At 37.7% G+C, this 14,292-nt stretch overlaps 1 protein-coding gene across 2 annotated transcripts in view; it reads left to right on the forward strand.

Moving 5' to 3' along the window:
* The window catches only part of KLHL4 (kelch like family member 4), an 80,590-nt gene that overhangs the window by 63,875 nt on the left and 2,423 nt on the right, over positions 1-14,292 (forward strand). For both annotated transcript variants that reach the window (XM_054075726.1, XM_009555253.2), the window contains exons 4-9: positions 161-357; positions 3,466-3,678; positions 4,411-4,597; positions 7,637-7,861; positions 9,249-9,411; positions 12,452-12,664. In XM_054075726.1, the coding sequence (XP_053931701.1) occupies positions 161-357; positions 3,466-3,678; positions 4,411-4,597; positions 7,637-7,861; positions 9,249-9,411; positions 12,452-12,664 (1,198 nt within the window). The remainder of the gene's footprint in view (positions 1-160; positions 358-3,465; positions 3,679-4,410; positions 4,598-7,636; positions 7,862-9,248; positions 9,412-12,451; positions 12,665-14,292) is intronic.

Raw genomic sequence — 14,292 nt, forward strand, 5'->3', positions numbered from 1 at the left:
ACGACAAGGAAAGAAAATGAATTAGTGAATCCCAGGACACTTCTTTTAAAACTTTTTCAGGGGAGGATCAAAGTTAGGAAGTGGGAAGCTATCAAGCAATAAAAATACATAGAAAATGACTGAAAACTTTTTTTTTTTCCCGTATATGCAAACCGCACAGGTATCCTAGAGTTAAAGGAAGACACTATAGAAAGTTTGCTAGCTGCAGCTTGTCTTCTCCAGCTGTCCCAGGTTATTGAGGCATGCTGCAACTTCCTCATGAAGCAGCTCCATCCTTCCAACTGCCTGGGGATTCGCTCCTTTGGAGATGCTCAGGGCTGCACAGAGCTCCTGAAAGTGGCACACACATACACTATGGTAAGATGAACAATCTAACTGCTTTGCAATTATAATGTTAACAGCAAGTGGGAATGCAAAGGGATGCTGACTTCTCCCAGAGAGATAGATCCACTCGCTCTGCTCTTCCTACTCCAAAACGTCAGTTGTGTAAAGCCCCTTAAGCAGAGGACGCCTCTCCCCAGCTCAGTCTCCAATGTGAAATTTAAGAACTGTGACTGTTATGGAAGGATTGGAAGGAGAGAAAAGTGTGGTTAGAAAAACAATTCTATTCAGTTCTGTCATTTCCTGTTTCAGAGTTTCACCCTGTAGGACACCCTTACAGAACTTAGATTTGTAGTATGATTGATATGTATTTCTTCAAAAAAGGTGTAATAGGGCCTTAATACGGCTAATGTCAAGAGGCAAACAGCAATGGCCCATTCTTATGCTTTTGATTCAACACAAAGAAAATTCTAAAGCTGATTTTAAGGTGAGGCACACATGAAAAGAACTGAAATAAAGAATGTATGAGAAAGATTTGGAATACTAAAAAGCAGTATATCCCTGACTGAAGCATAATCCTCCTCTGGCTCAAAGCAAGAATGAATATTCAGAGAATGGGAAATGGAGAAGCAAGATAACTTGCAGTGAAACCAAATCAAGGAATAAATATTCAAGGCAACACCATGTGCCATAGCAACTTTAAACACAAAAGCAATAGCAAATGCTACAACTAAATAAATATAAAAAGAACTACTTATTGGGAGACACATGGTAGCTTTATGCTTGAAATATTAGTGCAGTATGTCAAAACCAGTTTAGAGGCTTCATAGTGCTGACAGCATTCCAGCAAGAGACTGTACTCTTCCACATGCTGAAAGAAATGAGTGTGGCATGTACAGATTGGGGGCACTGGTTCTGCTCCCTCCTGTCATATTAATGAATGGCTTGTTTAGCAGCAGTCTAGATTCCTTTTAGATTTTAAAGTCTGAAAAAGGCCACTTTAGATAGAGGTTCACTCAGCCTCCATATAGTAGCATAGGGCTGTCCTTGCTGCTCCACATCATTTTATACTCAGCCAAAATCAGGCGGCTGTTGCCCCTTTTCTCCCACCTGCCGTAGCACACAGCCATCCGCTTTAAACATCTAAAATTCATGGCCCCATTTTCTGCAAAACTGAAATAAAATCATATCATTAGACATACGATTTTACGGCGGCAGACAATAAGAGAACCTTTTCTGTTTGGATCTTTTTAACCATTGGAATCCTCCAGTCTTCCCCAGGAGTTGGACTTTGACTATTTTTTAAAACGGTGTCTCACCGAAATGACAGTGAGGCCTTTGAGAACACCATCCAATGTGAGGGACCAGGACGAATCTAAGAGACTCAGCAGTACTGTGCATACAGGGCTCTACACCATGGATGAAAACAACCAGGAGCATTTCCACCTCCAGAACCACCTCCTTTATCTTGTGTGCAGCACAGACTGAGAATGCTGTCATGAAAGAGGACCTTGCACATCGCAAAAACCACATACTGAGTTTGCAGCTATTGAGGATTTAGAGTCAGGGGAAATCTGCACCTCTTTGAACCAACCTTAAAGAAAATTTTCTTTGAAATCGTATTAAAAAAACTTTGGAGAATAAGAGATCACAACGCTACAAAACGCACACACACACACACATAAGTGTTGTGGAAGAGGATAAATAAAACATTCTGTTTTGTTTCATGCTAACCTCAACCACTGGAAAATGTGTACCTTAGGGGAAAGACTATAAATTCGCACTGTAAATATAGAGACAATTCCAATGAAGTAGTATTTAAACATTTTCAGAAGATAATCAGCTATAAACACCACATCCATTCAATAAAACCAGACACAATGGAGACCTTCCCCTCCAATGAGTTTCACCATTGATGTGAAGTATTAACAGTTTCCTGTCTGGTATCTTTTCGTGCAGATAGAGCGAGTTCTGATAAACATCTTGTGCTATATTTGTAACTAAGTGTGGACTGGCCTTCCTGTTCCTATTCTCTGAATGTCACAACATATTAAAGCAGGATACGCATAACAGAGCAAAGTTAACGTCTCTTTTAATCACTGATACTTCTATATTTACAACCTCGGTACTCTTGAAAAGAGTTACAGAAAGCCAAGAAACTACTGAGAATAAATATAATAAATATCAGTGACTAAAATTTCTTCATCTGCCCTATTTCAATCTGATTCCCAAATAAGATATTTTATAATACTTCCAGGTACATAAAAGGGAATTAATATTTCAAATATAGACGTGAATTCCAACATGCATTTCTTGGCAAGTAACACAATACACACATCTCTTAACAAAAGTTCTTTTCCCTTGGGAAGTAGCACAAGGAAGCATGCTTACTGCATTTTAGTATCAATTCTAATATTGTTGTAACCTGACTGTACGCTATATTATTTTTATGAAAAATGATTCTTTGAAATATTCTAAGGGTTTAATATTTGTGGCCATTTCTAGACCTGGTGAATTTTATCATAGCAGGAGCTTAAAGAGTGAGACTTCTTTGTTGGGACTTGTCCAATTTTTTATTACTCTAAAAGTGCTGATAGAAAAGAATAATTCCCCTTGCTATATTTTCTGCTATTAAGAATGGAGGCATACAGTCAACAATCAGCACAGCTCATTGCAAAAGGACTGAAGCTTTCAAAGTAATTTGCTCAAAACTTTTGAATTTGATTATAACAGAAGTTACAGACTTTATTTGAATGCACACTTGGCATTCCTAAGGTACACCTTGCATCTTCGAATTGTTTCTAATAAGCTGCAGTGCTGAGACCACACTGGTGGGCAAAACTGCCAGTGGCAAATCTCTAAGACAGGATGCACTGACAAGAAGCCTGACAAACACCCCTGTATGCATGGCAGCGTGAAGATGATCATCATTCTTCAGTCCCGCAAGAGTAAGGCAGCAAAGAGCAACCAAAATCCCCCTTACATGGCAGAAGGAGATTGAGTGATCTTTAGAATACACATTGCATTTCTCTATACAGCAGAAAAGAATAGGAATCAAATTATGCAAAGTGCATGGTATCGAAGAAAAGGTTATTTCAAAGCGTGAAAATCATGACTGTATTGAAATTCTTTTTTTCTTTTTAGGAACACTTCACAGAAGTAATCAAAAATCAGGAATTTCTTTTACTCCCTGCCAATGAAATTGCAAAGCTCTTGTCTAGCGATGACATCAATGTTCCAGATGAAGAAGCCATATTCCAGGCGTTAATGCTGTGGGTGAGGCACGATTTGCAAAACCGGCAACGAGACCTAGGAATGCTTCTTTCTTATATCAGACTGCCCCTGCTTCCCCCCCAGGTACGAAAGTGAAGGGCTAACGGGAGCTTTACTACCAACTGAAAAGCTTGTCTCAAGCATCAACAGAGAAAAGGTTCTGAATTTGACTAGGGGTTTTGGTGGGTTATTTTTTCCTTATTTTCTAGGTTCTAGATTATTGCTGAGTAATTTGAGCATTGACAGTATTTGTCCTTTCAAAGCAAAGAGACATTCCAGAGATGGATATACTATTTTATAATGGTATCTGTGCAATAGAAGATACTATAGATCTCATCAAACAGCTTATAGGAACATCAAGACTGTCAGGACACTAGAGCTTCTTTATGGATCTCTGTGAGTGAAGCTGCAAATATCAAACTTTGGAGTAAGCATAAAAAACTACATGTATTTGATTTTAAATATATGCCTCATTTAATATATTCTAATGTTCACAGAGGAGCCCAGTACTAAATGTTAGATTCGCTTATATGCACATCAAAACGAGTTTTGCATTCAGAGGGTGCAGTACTAAATTTGCAATTTTAACCTTTTCTGAAGATTCAAACAAAGTTTTTGGGAAAAAAAAAAGCAAAACCATCATCCTTCAACACTTTTTTCTAACCTTTATATTGACTTGCTTGCATTAAAGCAGGAAAGCTCCAGCGAGAGGTGAACAGAAAATGAATGTTTGTAGCTAGATAGATTTTAATTACTAATTTACATAAAATTTTAATGATTTCAACACACATAAGACCATCACTTTTCATTTCTTAGTTACTAGCCGATCTAGAAAATAGTCCAATGTTTGCAGACGACCTAGAATGTCAAAAACTTCTTATGGAGGCCATGAAGTACCATCTTCTACCAGAAAGGCGGTCCATGATGCAGAGTCCTCGAACTAAGCCGAGAAAATCTACAGTGGGTGCACTTTATGCTGTAGGAGGTATGGATGCCACTAAAGGTAAGTTCAGAACTTCATTTAAATTGTATTAATAAATTGTATTACAGACACCCAGAGGATATATTAAAATTATTTAAAGGTTTCTGTTAGAAAAGCAGCAATGTAGGGATGAAAAGAGGAGGAAAAAACTCATGGAATGCAATCCAATGTGTTAGATTCTTATTGATGTTTTTGATTCTTATTGCAAGAATCATGTTTGCAAATAATATACATATATCATGCAGTGTAGACTAAAGAAGTTTGATTCAAAACATGAGTTTAAAATTAACTTTGGTAAGAATTTGTGTGCGCAGTTTGACTTGGCAAATCAGAAGAAAAAATTATTATTTAAAATATTTCAAGACTCATTTAATGTTGTTTTAGAACCCCCTTTTGACAGAAGTTAGAAGGCTGGAAAAGAAATTAAGGAAGAGGAAATTAAAACCAAAAAGCATTACTGAACTATTGAGAACTCTCTGCTGAATCTTATCAAGCCTTACTATATAATTTCAGGTGGACAGATTTGCACTTCTTCGTGAGTGCAACAGTATGTGCAGCTATTTTTTAGGACTTCATGCAGGATTTTTTTCAGGTTTGTAGTTAAAATTGAAATGTTACAAATGTATTCCAATTTTCATTATTTGATTTTCACAACTGCCATCAGCTCACAGCTTTACACGTTACACAGTTCTATTTGGTAGGCAGCATCTTAAATAATTTTCTACCTTAACTTCAAACTCACAGCTTGGAGCCAAAGAACTATAATTAGTTTAAAGTCTAGCGATTTGCTGAACAGTATTACTTGTAGCTGCGCGAGTTCACTTTTAATAGGAACACAGAGAAGCTAATCCATTTCACGGCTGGCAAAAAGTAGCTGATTGCTGATTTTTCTTACATGAGAGATCTTGCAGTGCTACCTTACTGTCTCAATGCAATCAAATCAAGCGCAAAATACACATTCGTCACCGTCACAACATGAAGACACTCCTTCCTAGGACAGTTTAGCAAAATGAAGCTAAGCTACAGCAATTAGTATAGTTTCATTAATGGTACCGATTATCTGTAAGTTAAATAAAACAACCAAGAATTCAAGACAATCTTTAAACAAACTTCTACCAAAATAAGAATAGAATTTTCTAATCGGTTTTTCTCATTTGAAGGTTATGCAAAGAAAGGGCTATTTCAGTCAACATCTGCATTTCCTGTTGGTGCCTTTTACTTATTACCTTGGAATAAAGCCAAGTGTTTGAACTTTTGCCTTTTGATGGTTAAGAAGAACAGCACTTCCTCTCCTCCCTTCTGTCCTCTATAGCTCTGGCTCACAATTTGAGCCTTTGCTGGATTGTAAGATAAAGGAAACAGCACCTAAGAGACTAAGATGCACTGGAAGAACAGCTGTGAGAAGGGAGTAATTACCACCTCTGGCAATAATACGCTTTCTGTGATAAAGAAAACTCTTGGGGAACGCCAGGTTTGGCTTTGTGCTTATCTCAGGTGGTATACAAAGTCAATCTCTACTTCAAATGATCAAAAGAAGATCAAAGAGCTACTTTTGGGCTTGTGTTTTGAAAAATGTGAATGTGCCTAAACGACATTAACTTTCAACACCTACCTTCAAGCCTCTGTAAAAATTACACCCTACAGGGTTCGTATGAACACGTTATACCTTAATGTCTTTTTCCTGTTTTTCAGTTAGTATGCAAGATCCTTCTTTTGAAGCTGAGAACTTTGGGGCACTTACATATTAGCATAGAATAAATGAGAAGGAATCAAAGCAAAGAACAGCAAACAGACTGACAAAATGGAAAAGGCAGTCAAAAATTCCAGTTGCTGAGAATAAAAGAAGACAGGAAAGGGGAAAAACTAGAATTTTTTTTTTCTGATTACAGATGGATATGTTAGTTTCTTTTCCATGCATCCTATGCATCTGGAAAAGCAGGACAGAAAAGATATCATGAGATAAACTCTTACTTCACCAGATTTATTGAGCATAGTAGATCTCTAGTGGATCTCTAAACTAAATTCTACCATTTCTTTTCTACTTTATCGCATAGTTGGTTTTGCTTTTGTAAACCACCCCTTTGCTCCTAACTGCCTACTGTAATTCTCAAACTATTGCTCCTCTACTGTCACATCCCAGTGAAGGAACAGGCAGGAAATCAGCTCTTTTTCACACCTGGTTGCCTTCAGTTGGGCTTCAGCTGAGCTCCAGGGTGCACTGCATGTGCAACTGCCAATTGCCTCTTCTACCCTGGTTGTTACTCATCCATAGCCAACTCCCCACCGTGCTAAATCAGCTCTCAAAGGAGTAATTATGGCTGCGGAGTGACTGGCAGGAGGCAGTGCATGGAAAAGTGGTAGCCTGGAATGGCAGAGAGCTAGGTCCTTATGAACAGTTGCAGTAAAAACATTACTAGAAGTTCGGTGACCTGATAAAAATTGAAAATACAGCTTATCTATTAGAGCAGACAAGGAGTTATTGCATGGCAGCTGCAAAGGTGAACCTCAGGAAGGCTAATCATGGGAAGCAAGGGTGTGCACACACCCAACGCAGCCTTCTGCCTGATTCCATCATAAAAAGGAAAATACCCAAACTGTTAATGAAGATGGACACTCAAGTCCTAAGGCAGACAGACACGTGGATGCATTATCATCTTGTGATATCACTAATGGTTTAAGCACAAACAAGGTGAAAGAGTACACAGTTGTGCATCAGGAATTTAAGAAAAAAGTTACAGAACCCCTACGCTCATGGTATTTATATGAATAATATTTAACTTATTTCCAAAATTTTCAGTATTAAAAAACTTGCTGGTGTTTGATTCTGCATCTGGCCACGAGTTTATTCTCATAAATTTGACAATCACGTATGCACACAGTGAATGCAGCTTTTTCACTGGGCTCATATTTCCTAACTGGAGTCCTCAGAGAGCCACAGTAAAACTCCACATACAGAATTTCCTTGTATGAGAATTTAATAACATGTTGGATTGTTTGGACTACCAGCTGCTGGGCACTGATCAGTTCATGGCTGTCTCATAATTCTCATATTTTTAACAGGTACCACTACAATTGAAAAATATGACCTTAGAACTAATAGTTGGATACAAATTTGTACCATGAATGGTAGACGATTACAGTTTGGAGTTGCAGTAATTGACAACAAGCTTTATATTGTGGGAGGACGAGATGGTCTGAAAACTTCTAACATCGTTGAATGTTTCAACCCTGTCACAAAGGTTTGGACTGTAATGCCTCCCATGTCAACACACAGACACGGCCTAGGTAAGAGATGCTCTGTCTTTGTACGTACCTTACCTTGAATTATGACTTAAGTCGGGTACCAAACACTCACATTGCAGTAAGGAAATAAGTACAACTTCACTGATTTTAATGTAATTACAAGAAGTTTTACAGAAGTCTGCCGTGACTTAGTATCTACAGTCCTTTCCTGCTCAATAATCCTTAATACTATTCTAGGGGAATGAATAATACGAATATGAATTCTAGAACTTATTTCTGAAACTATAAAAGGTAAGGATAAGTTTACAGTTGAGGAGAAAGTAATGGAGGGAATACAATGATTTCTAAATTACTTAAATGCGAATACATACAAAAAATGTAAAGGTATGTATTTATAAGCACAGTTCTTATTAAAAAGCTGGCTTCTCTGAAGTTTACAGAAACAGGTATTGCTTGAAACCGTTACTAAGTTCAAATGAAACAGGATATTTTTGGTTTAATTACCAGTAGGTAAACCTTTGTAATTCTATCCAACAAGTAGGTCACAATGGCAAATTTGAGAGCCCAGATTTAGGCTTCTATCTATGCATCAGCCTGGTCTGCAAAGCTGTCTTACACTTACGGCTCCTATTAGCTTCAGTGTTATTTTGCAGAGAGTTATCACTTGGGAAAAAATCAGGCCATGTATATTTAGGCCTGAAAAGACAGATTTAGAAAACTTTTAAGCAGCCAGATTAAAACCTTTTGCCTTGCCTAACAAAGGAAGCAACAGCAGCAGCAGGTCCCTAAAGAGGAGGCACCAAAGCCTTTCTCTCCGGAGAAGGACAATGACAAAGGATACGTCCACACAGAGCTGTGCAGAGACAGCCAAGATCGCGCTCCTGTGCCTCAAGGACAACACATCCAAGCCAGCTCTTGCCCAAAAGCATGCTCCCCTTACAGGCATTAAGATTTTACGGTACTTTAGCTAGGAAGGACAGCCAGCTACCCACACGGTCAGGCTTCATGCTGGAGGAACTACAGAGCTTCAGCTGGCTCAGAATAAGGGATTGTTGGTTGGTTTGGGCATATTTTTCATTGTCTGGCTCAATCTTTGCCTTTCTTTAAAAGAATAGCATTGTTTCTCATTTAGGGGCTCAAATTTGATTCAGAACAAGGTCAACAGAAGTGGAAGAGATAAAAGTCCAAGAAGAGAACATCAGAACTAAAGCAGCTTTCCTCTAATCTTTTGGCGAAAGATAATGCTTATTCAGAAAAGCACCGTACGCAAAGTATTTTCTTTATACTTGTTTATTCTGCCAAACGACAAGGCAGCTTTTAGGTAGTTTAATACCAGCTGAAATTCCTTATCTGCATAGAGGGAATTAAAGCATGAATTTAATACACTGTTGGTCACTGAAATTTGTACTTAATTCTTTTTTTCTTTAAGGAGTAGCAATGCTTGAAGGACCAATGTATGCTGTTGGTGGCCATGACGGGTGGAGTTACCTTAATACTGTAGAAAGATGGGACCCACAAGCACGGCAATGGAATTATGTTGCTAGCATGTCAACCCCTAGAAGCACTGTAGGGGTTGCAGCATTAAATAGCAAGTATGTCAACAGGAAAAACTCTCTTTGGTTTCTCATTTGCTTCCTTCCTTGGAAATACAGTTTCTTAAATTTTCTTTTCCATCTTATAGTAATTAATCACCTCAGGAAAACAAAGACAAAATGTAATGGACAAAAATAAGAAAGAAAACCTTTTCCTCCATTATGTGGTAAATTGTTTTCAAACTTGCACTCATGTTTTAAACATAATTCAGCCACTTAAGTTATAGCAATTTGAAAATGTTATTGCATGCTTATCAGAACTACCTAGAATATAACTTATGGAGACATAAGACACAATACTTAAAAAAATATTCCAAGTTTATGTTTACATTTTAAAACCAATGTGTCTAAGGAAGAACTATTTGGAAGGACCTAACAGAAACAAAGTCCTCTCATTTTACATCTCCTGCATTGATCTACAACTTCAATGTACAAGTTCACAGTCAAAAATAATTTTTAAAAGGTAGAAGTATATAATGCATTCAATGAAAGGAAGAAGTGTAATAACTAGGTATGGAATAAATAACCTTCAATAAGTCTTTTCCTACCCAGATTTATTCTGCCTTTCATCTACTGCTTAAATACACCTAGATCATGTGTTTACTGTACATTGCTTTTCCTTCCAAGAATTTCAAAACTTATTCAAACATGCTCCTAAGACAGTAAAGTCATTCGAGTCTTTTTATTTGGGAACACACACGTGTGAACCCAGTGTGTGACCTGTATTGCACAGTGTGTTACAGCTTGCTATAAGTTCCTATTTGAAAGCAACTGTATTTCAGAATGAGGAAGAACATATATTAATGCCTGACAGAACTATTTTTTCCTTTTCAGCAACTTAGTCTGGTGTTGGACATACAAAAGCCATTGGTGGACATGTAAAAATCTCCATCTTTTGTTGGAGAGCCTGGCTTGAGCCAACCTCCCTTCTTATTTAGAACAGAACAACTGGAAGGGACTTAAAGTGATAATTTAGTCCAATAGCCTGACTCATTCAGGGCTGACCAAGCTAAACCAAGTTGTTAAGGGCATTGTCCAGATATCTCTTAACCCTTGACAGGCTTGGGGCATCAGTCATCTCTCTAGTAAACCTGTTTAAAACTCTGGAAATCTCTTGGCAATGACAGTTTGTAGGGGCTGGGAGTATTACAGTTGCAGGCAGACTGCAATTATTCTGAGACTTTACCACTGGCTTCCCTATTCATTCTTAAATTCCAGAGAAAGAGCAGAAACAAAGATGTCAGCATACAGATATTTGTGAATGCAAAACTTCTTCACATACAAGTCAAGGTTTTGCATTCAACCATGACACGAATCTAATCATTAATTCAAAAGTCCAAGAGAGACAGAACTGCCTGTTTGAGTCCCTGTTGTATCTCAGAGGAAATGTTCTCAGCATAAACTTCACCAGAAACTCCTGTTGGTACCTTCCACAGCGACATGCAGGAAACTGCTTTGTCAAAGAGGAAATCCAGCCTGATCCTGACTCTGTTCTCAATCACTCCCGATACAAGCTGTCTCCAGCCTGGCTTAAATCACGTCTGTTAGCCTAGTGATGTAATTTCTGGCATACCAGGGGAAGCCGAGATCAAACGTCCATCATTCAGTGCTACTGCTGTGGACTAACCAAGCAGAATGCTTCTCCCTTTCCTGTTTCCCTAAGTCACGCCTTATGTTTTTCTATTCAACATCACAAGAAAAGACTTCAAGTTTCGGTGGAGCAACAGTTTTTGACCCATAAATGGTCTATTAAAAACATCAATTGATAATGGTATATTTGTTCTTTTTCTCAGAGAATGGAAAACACTACCATGTTTCTAGACACATTATGGAAAACAACAAATCCCAACCAATCTGTTTGTATACACAGTGATTTCCTGTCTCTGTGAAAGCTGTGTAAACAGGTAGACTGTATCTACTGGCATGATGAAAAAGAAAAATCAAGTCCTCACAATTTTCATGGGTCAAGCAACAAACTGCACAACAGAACTCAGGTCTGGCTTGCAGTCACAAAAATTAGAAGAGAGCTAGGAATTTTGTATTCTTCTAACAATGCTCAAGAATTTTCTAGTTAAACTATACATCAGAGTGGTCAACAAATTTTGGCCATCACTGGAGAAAAACAAGCACTTCTCAAGGAAAATTCAACTGATCTATTTCAGGTGACTTATTCTGGATAATTTCATATGTTTCTTAGGTCTCTAATTAGTTGCATTAAGTGAATTCAACTTCATGGCAGCAAGTAATAGGCAGGATTTGAAAGGTACCTGAGCAATTGGCACAATCAACATCTAAGCAGGTCTCCTATTACATCCAGTCCGTATACTATCATAGTCTAGCAGCATCCAAATTCACTTGAAATATGGAAGAAAGTCAGGTTTTGTAAAATTCATTGACAAAAAGTCAAAAAAAACCCCATGCTTCTTAATGTGGATTTCCATTTACTCTTACATGTTGTCCCAATATCAGCTGGTTGGGTTCTCCAGTAGTTTGCTAAGTGCCTTTAGGCTGAACAGACAAGATGACATACCTGAGCAGTAACTTCTGTCCAGCAGATTTTCTTAAATACAGACATCAAGGACAATACATTTAATATATTCGACATACGTCTTTGATGTATGGCGTTACTAAAGTTCTTTTACATATTAACAGTATATGAAAAATGCTTAAAGTGATACTAAGATGTCAAATACTCCATCAGCCTGTCATAGGGAGTACTACCCATATGTTTCAAACATATGTACCATCTTTCAATTAAATCTCATCCACGGATCACTCTTAAAAAAAATGACAGGCATTTTTAAACATGATTTTCTTATGTGTCTGTTTGAGACTTTACACTGCAAACAAAGAATAAAAACTTCCTTCAACAAGCACGCAAAACCCTCTGTAAAGTTCCAGAGCACAGCTGTCAGATAGCAAATAATGGGCATAGTGATAAGTTTGAAGTGGTCTGAGTTAAGTTAGCCAAATAAAATTCCTATTGAAATGAGAGAAAAAAGATTGAAATTTTTTGCCTTCTTGTGGATAATTATCTTAGATTGTATGCTGTTGGTGGACGAGATGGGAGCTCCTGCCTAAAATCGATGGAATGTTTTGATCCACACACAAACAAGTGGAGTATATGTGCTTCGATGTCCAAGAGGAGAGGTGGAGTTGGTGTTGCAACGTACAATGGGTTTTTATATGCTGTGGGAGGTCACGACGCACCTGCTTCCAACCACTGTTCTCGACTTTCTGACTGTGTAGAAAGGTAAGGAACTATATTTTTTTCATTCCCTTTTTTTTCCTTCACATTCCAGGAAGGAAACACAAAATAATTTACAGCAGAAAGGGAAATCTATTCACAATTGGAATGTTAATTTTGCAAAACATATTGTGCATTTTAAAACAATATTTTGAGCAGAGTAAGTGATTTCAAATGCTCTCGTGATAACAAAACAATTAACCCTCAGAAGCAAATTCATCCCAGCTCCTGCTTCTATTTGATCTGCCCAGGATCCAGGTAAAGACAACTAGAAAGACAAATTCAACGTCTGCCCTTTCTATTTTTCAAGTGCCAAAACCTAGGTTTGGGCTACTTCTGTGATTTATTGTAGGAACTAAATACTTTTCAACTGTCTCTTCCTCCAATAACTTGTCTGATATTGACCAAAAGGTTAAAAATATAATAGATATCACACACTCAAACAGGCAGTAGTCACCGCACAGATAGAAAGAGCCTTGTTTCTGCAAGAAGCCGTGTTGCTATAGGAGATCAAGCTAAAACATATGGTAAGGGGCTCATCTGATAAGCAACATCCCCAAAAGTAAATACGCACCAAAGCAAACTACTTCAGCTTGAATTCATATTTTAAAACCAGATGCGACATTAATGCATTGGCCTGATGATTTTGGTAGCAGACATCTGAAAGCATCTTGGCTTTATATCCATTTCTCAAAGTAACTATTTTTCAAAATGCAAATGGTATTTATCTGATCGTAACTTAATCCCATTTTTTTTATGGTCTACTGATGAGCACGGTTCTTAAGAAAATGCAGATACTGCCTGTTTCTTTTCAGAAAGAGAAGTACTGTGTGTCAAATCTTGCTTTGCCACTGTGGTGACATGTGGCACAATGTAGGAGGACATGAGAACATTTGAGCCCTGTGTGAGAAGGGAGAATAATGAGTGGCGACAACTCCTCTGGCTGTTTAATGGGCCATGGGGAGCCACTGACACTCCAGCATCAGCTGGGGACAAGAAAGGAAAACTGAGCAAGTATTCATCTCCCTGTTGTGAGTAACAATGACTAAGTTTTGTTCTCAGTTAGATCGTGTGAATCTGGAACTACCCTGGAATTTCCTTGAATTTACATTGGAAATTGATTGAGTACATATTGGGAGCAAAATCAACGCTGATGTGAAATATTGCCTCACATTTTGTGTTACAAACTTTTATCCACTACATGAGATATTTAACTTCATTTACAGTGACATTTTCTGAAAACCTTTAGTTCTGGCAAGAAACAGAAAACAGAAGTCTCTATGGCAAAAGAAAAAACAATATTGAAATTAACTTTGCTGAGTCACCTGAAGACCATGCTATCGTTCCCTCAGGCCTCATTTGTGTTCAAAATGTATTGATTGTTTAATCTGATTCAAATGGAGAGGCTGTAATCAAAAAGCAAAAATACAGGCCTCTTTTTTCATGTGCTTGAAGACCCCTCTAGTGGCTAAATTAAATATTTAATCACGTTACTCATGATTGTCTGCACTAGTTTCCAGTGTACGCTGCACTACAATACAGCAGAAAAGAAGAAAATATAGACATATATTTGAAATGCATTTCTACAAGGTATTTTTCTAATTTTCATCATAAATTTCATCATCTAATTTTAG

The sequence above is a fragment of the Cuculus canorus genome, chromosome 10 (assembly GCF_017976375.1).
Source record: "Cuculus canorus isolate bCucCan1 chromosome 10, bCucCan1.pri, whole genome shotgun sequence".
Classification (NCBI taxonomy): Eukaryota; Metazoa; Chordata; class Aves; order Cuculiformes; family Cuculidae; genus Cuculus; species Cuculus canorus.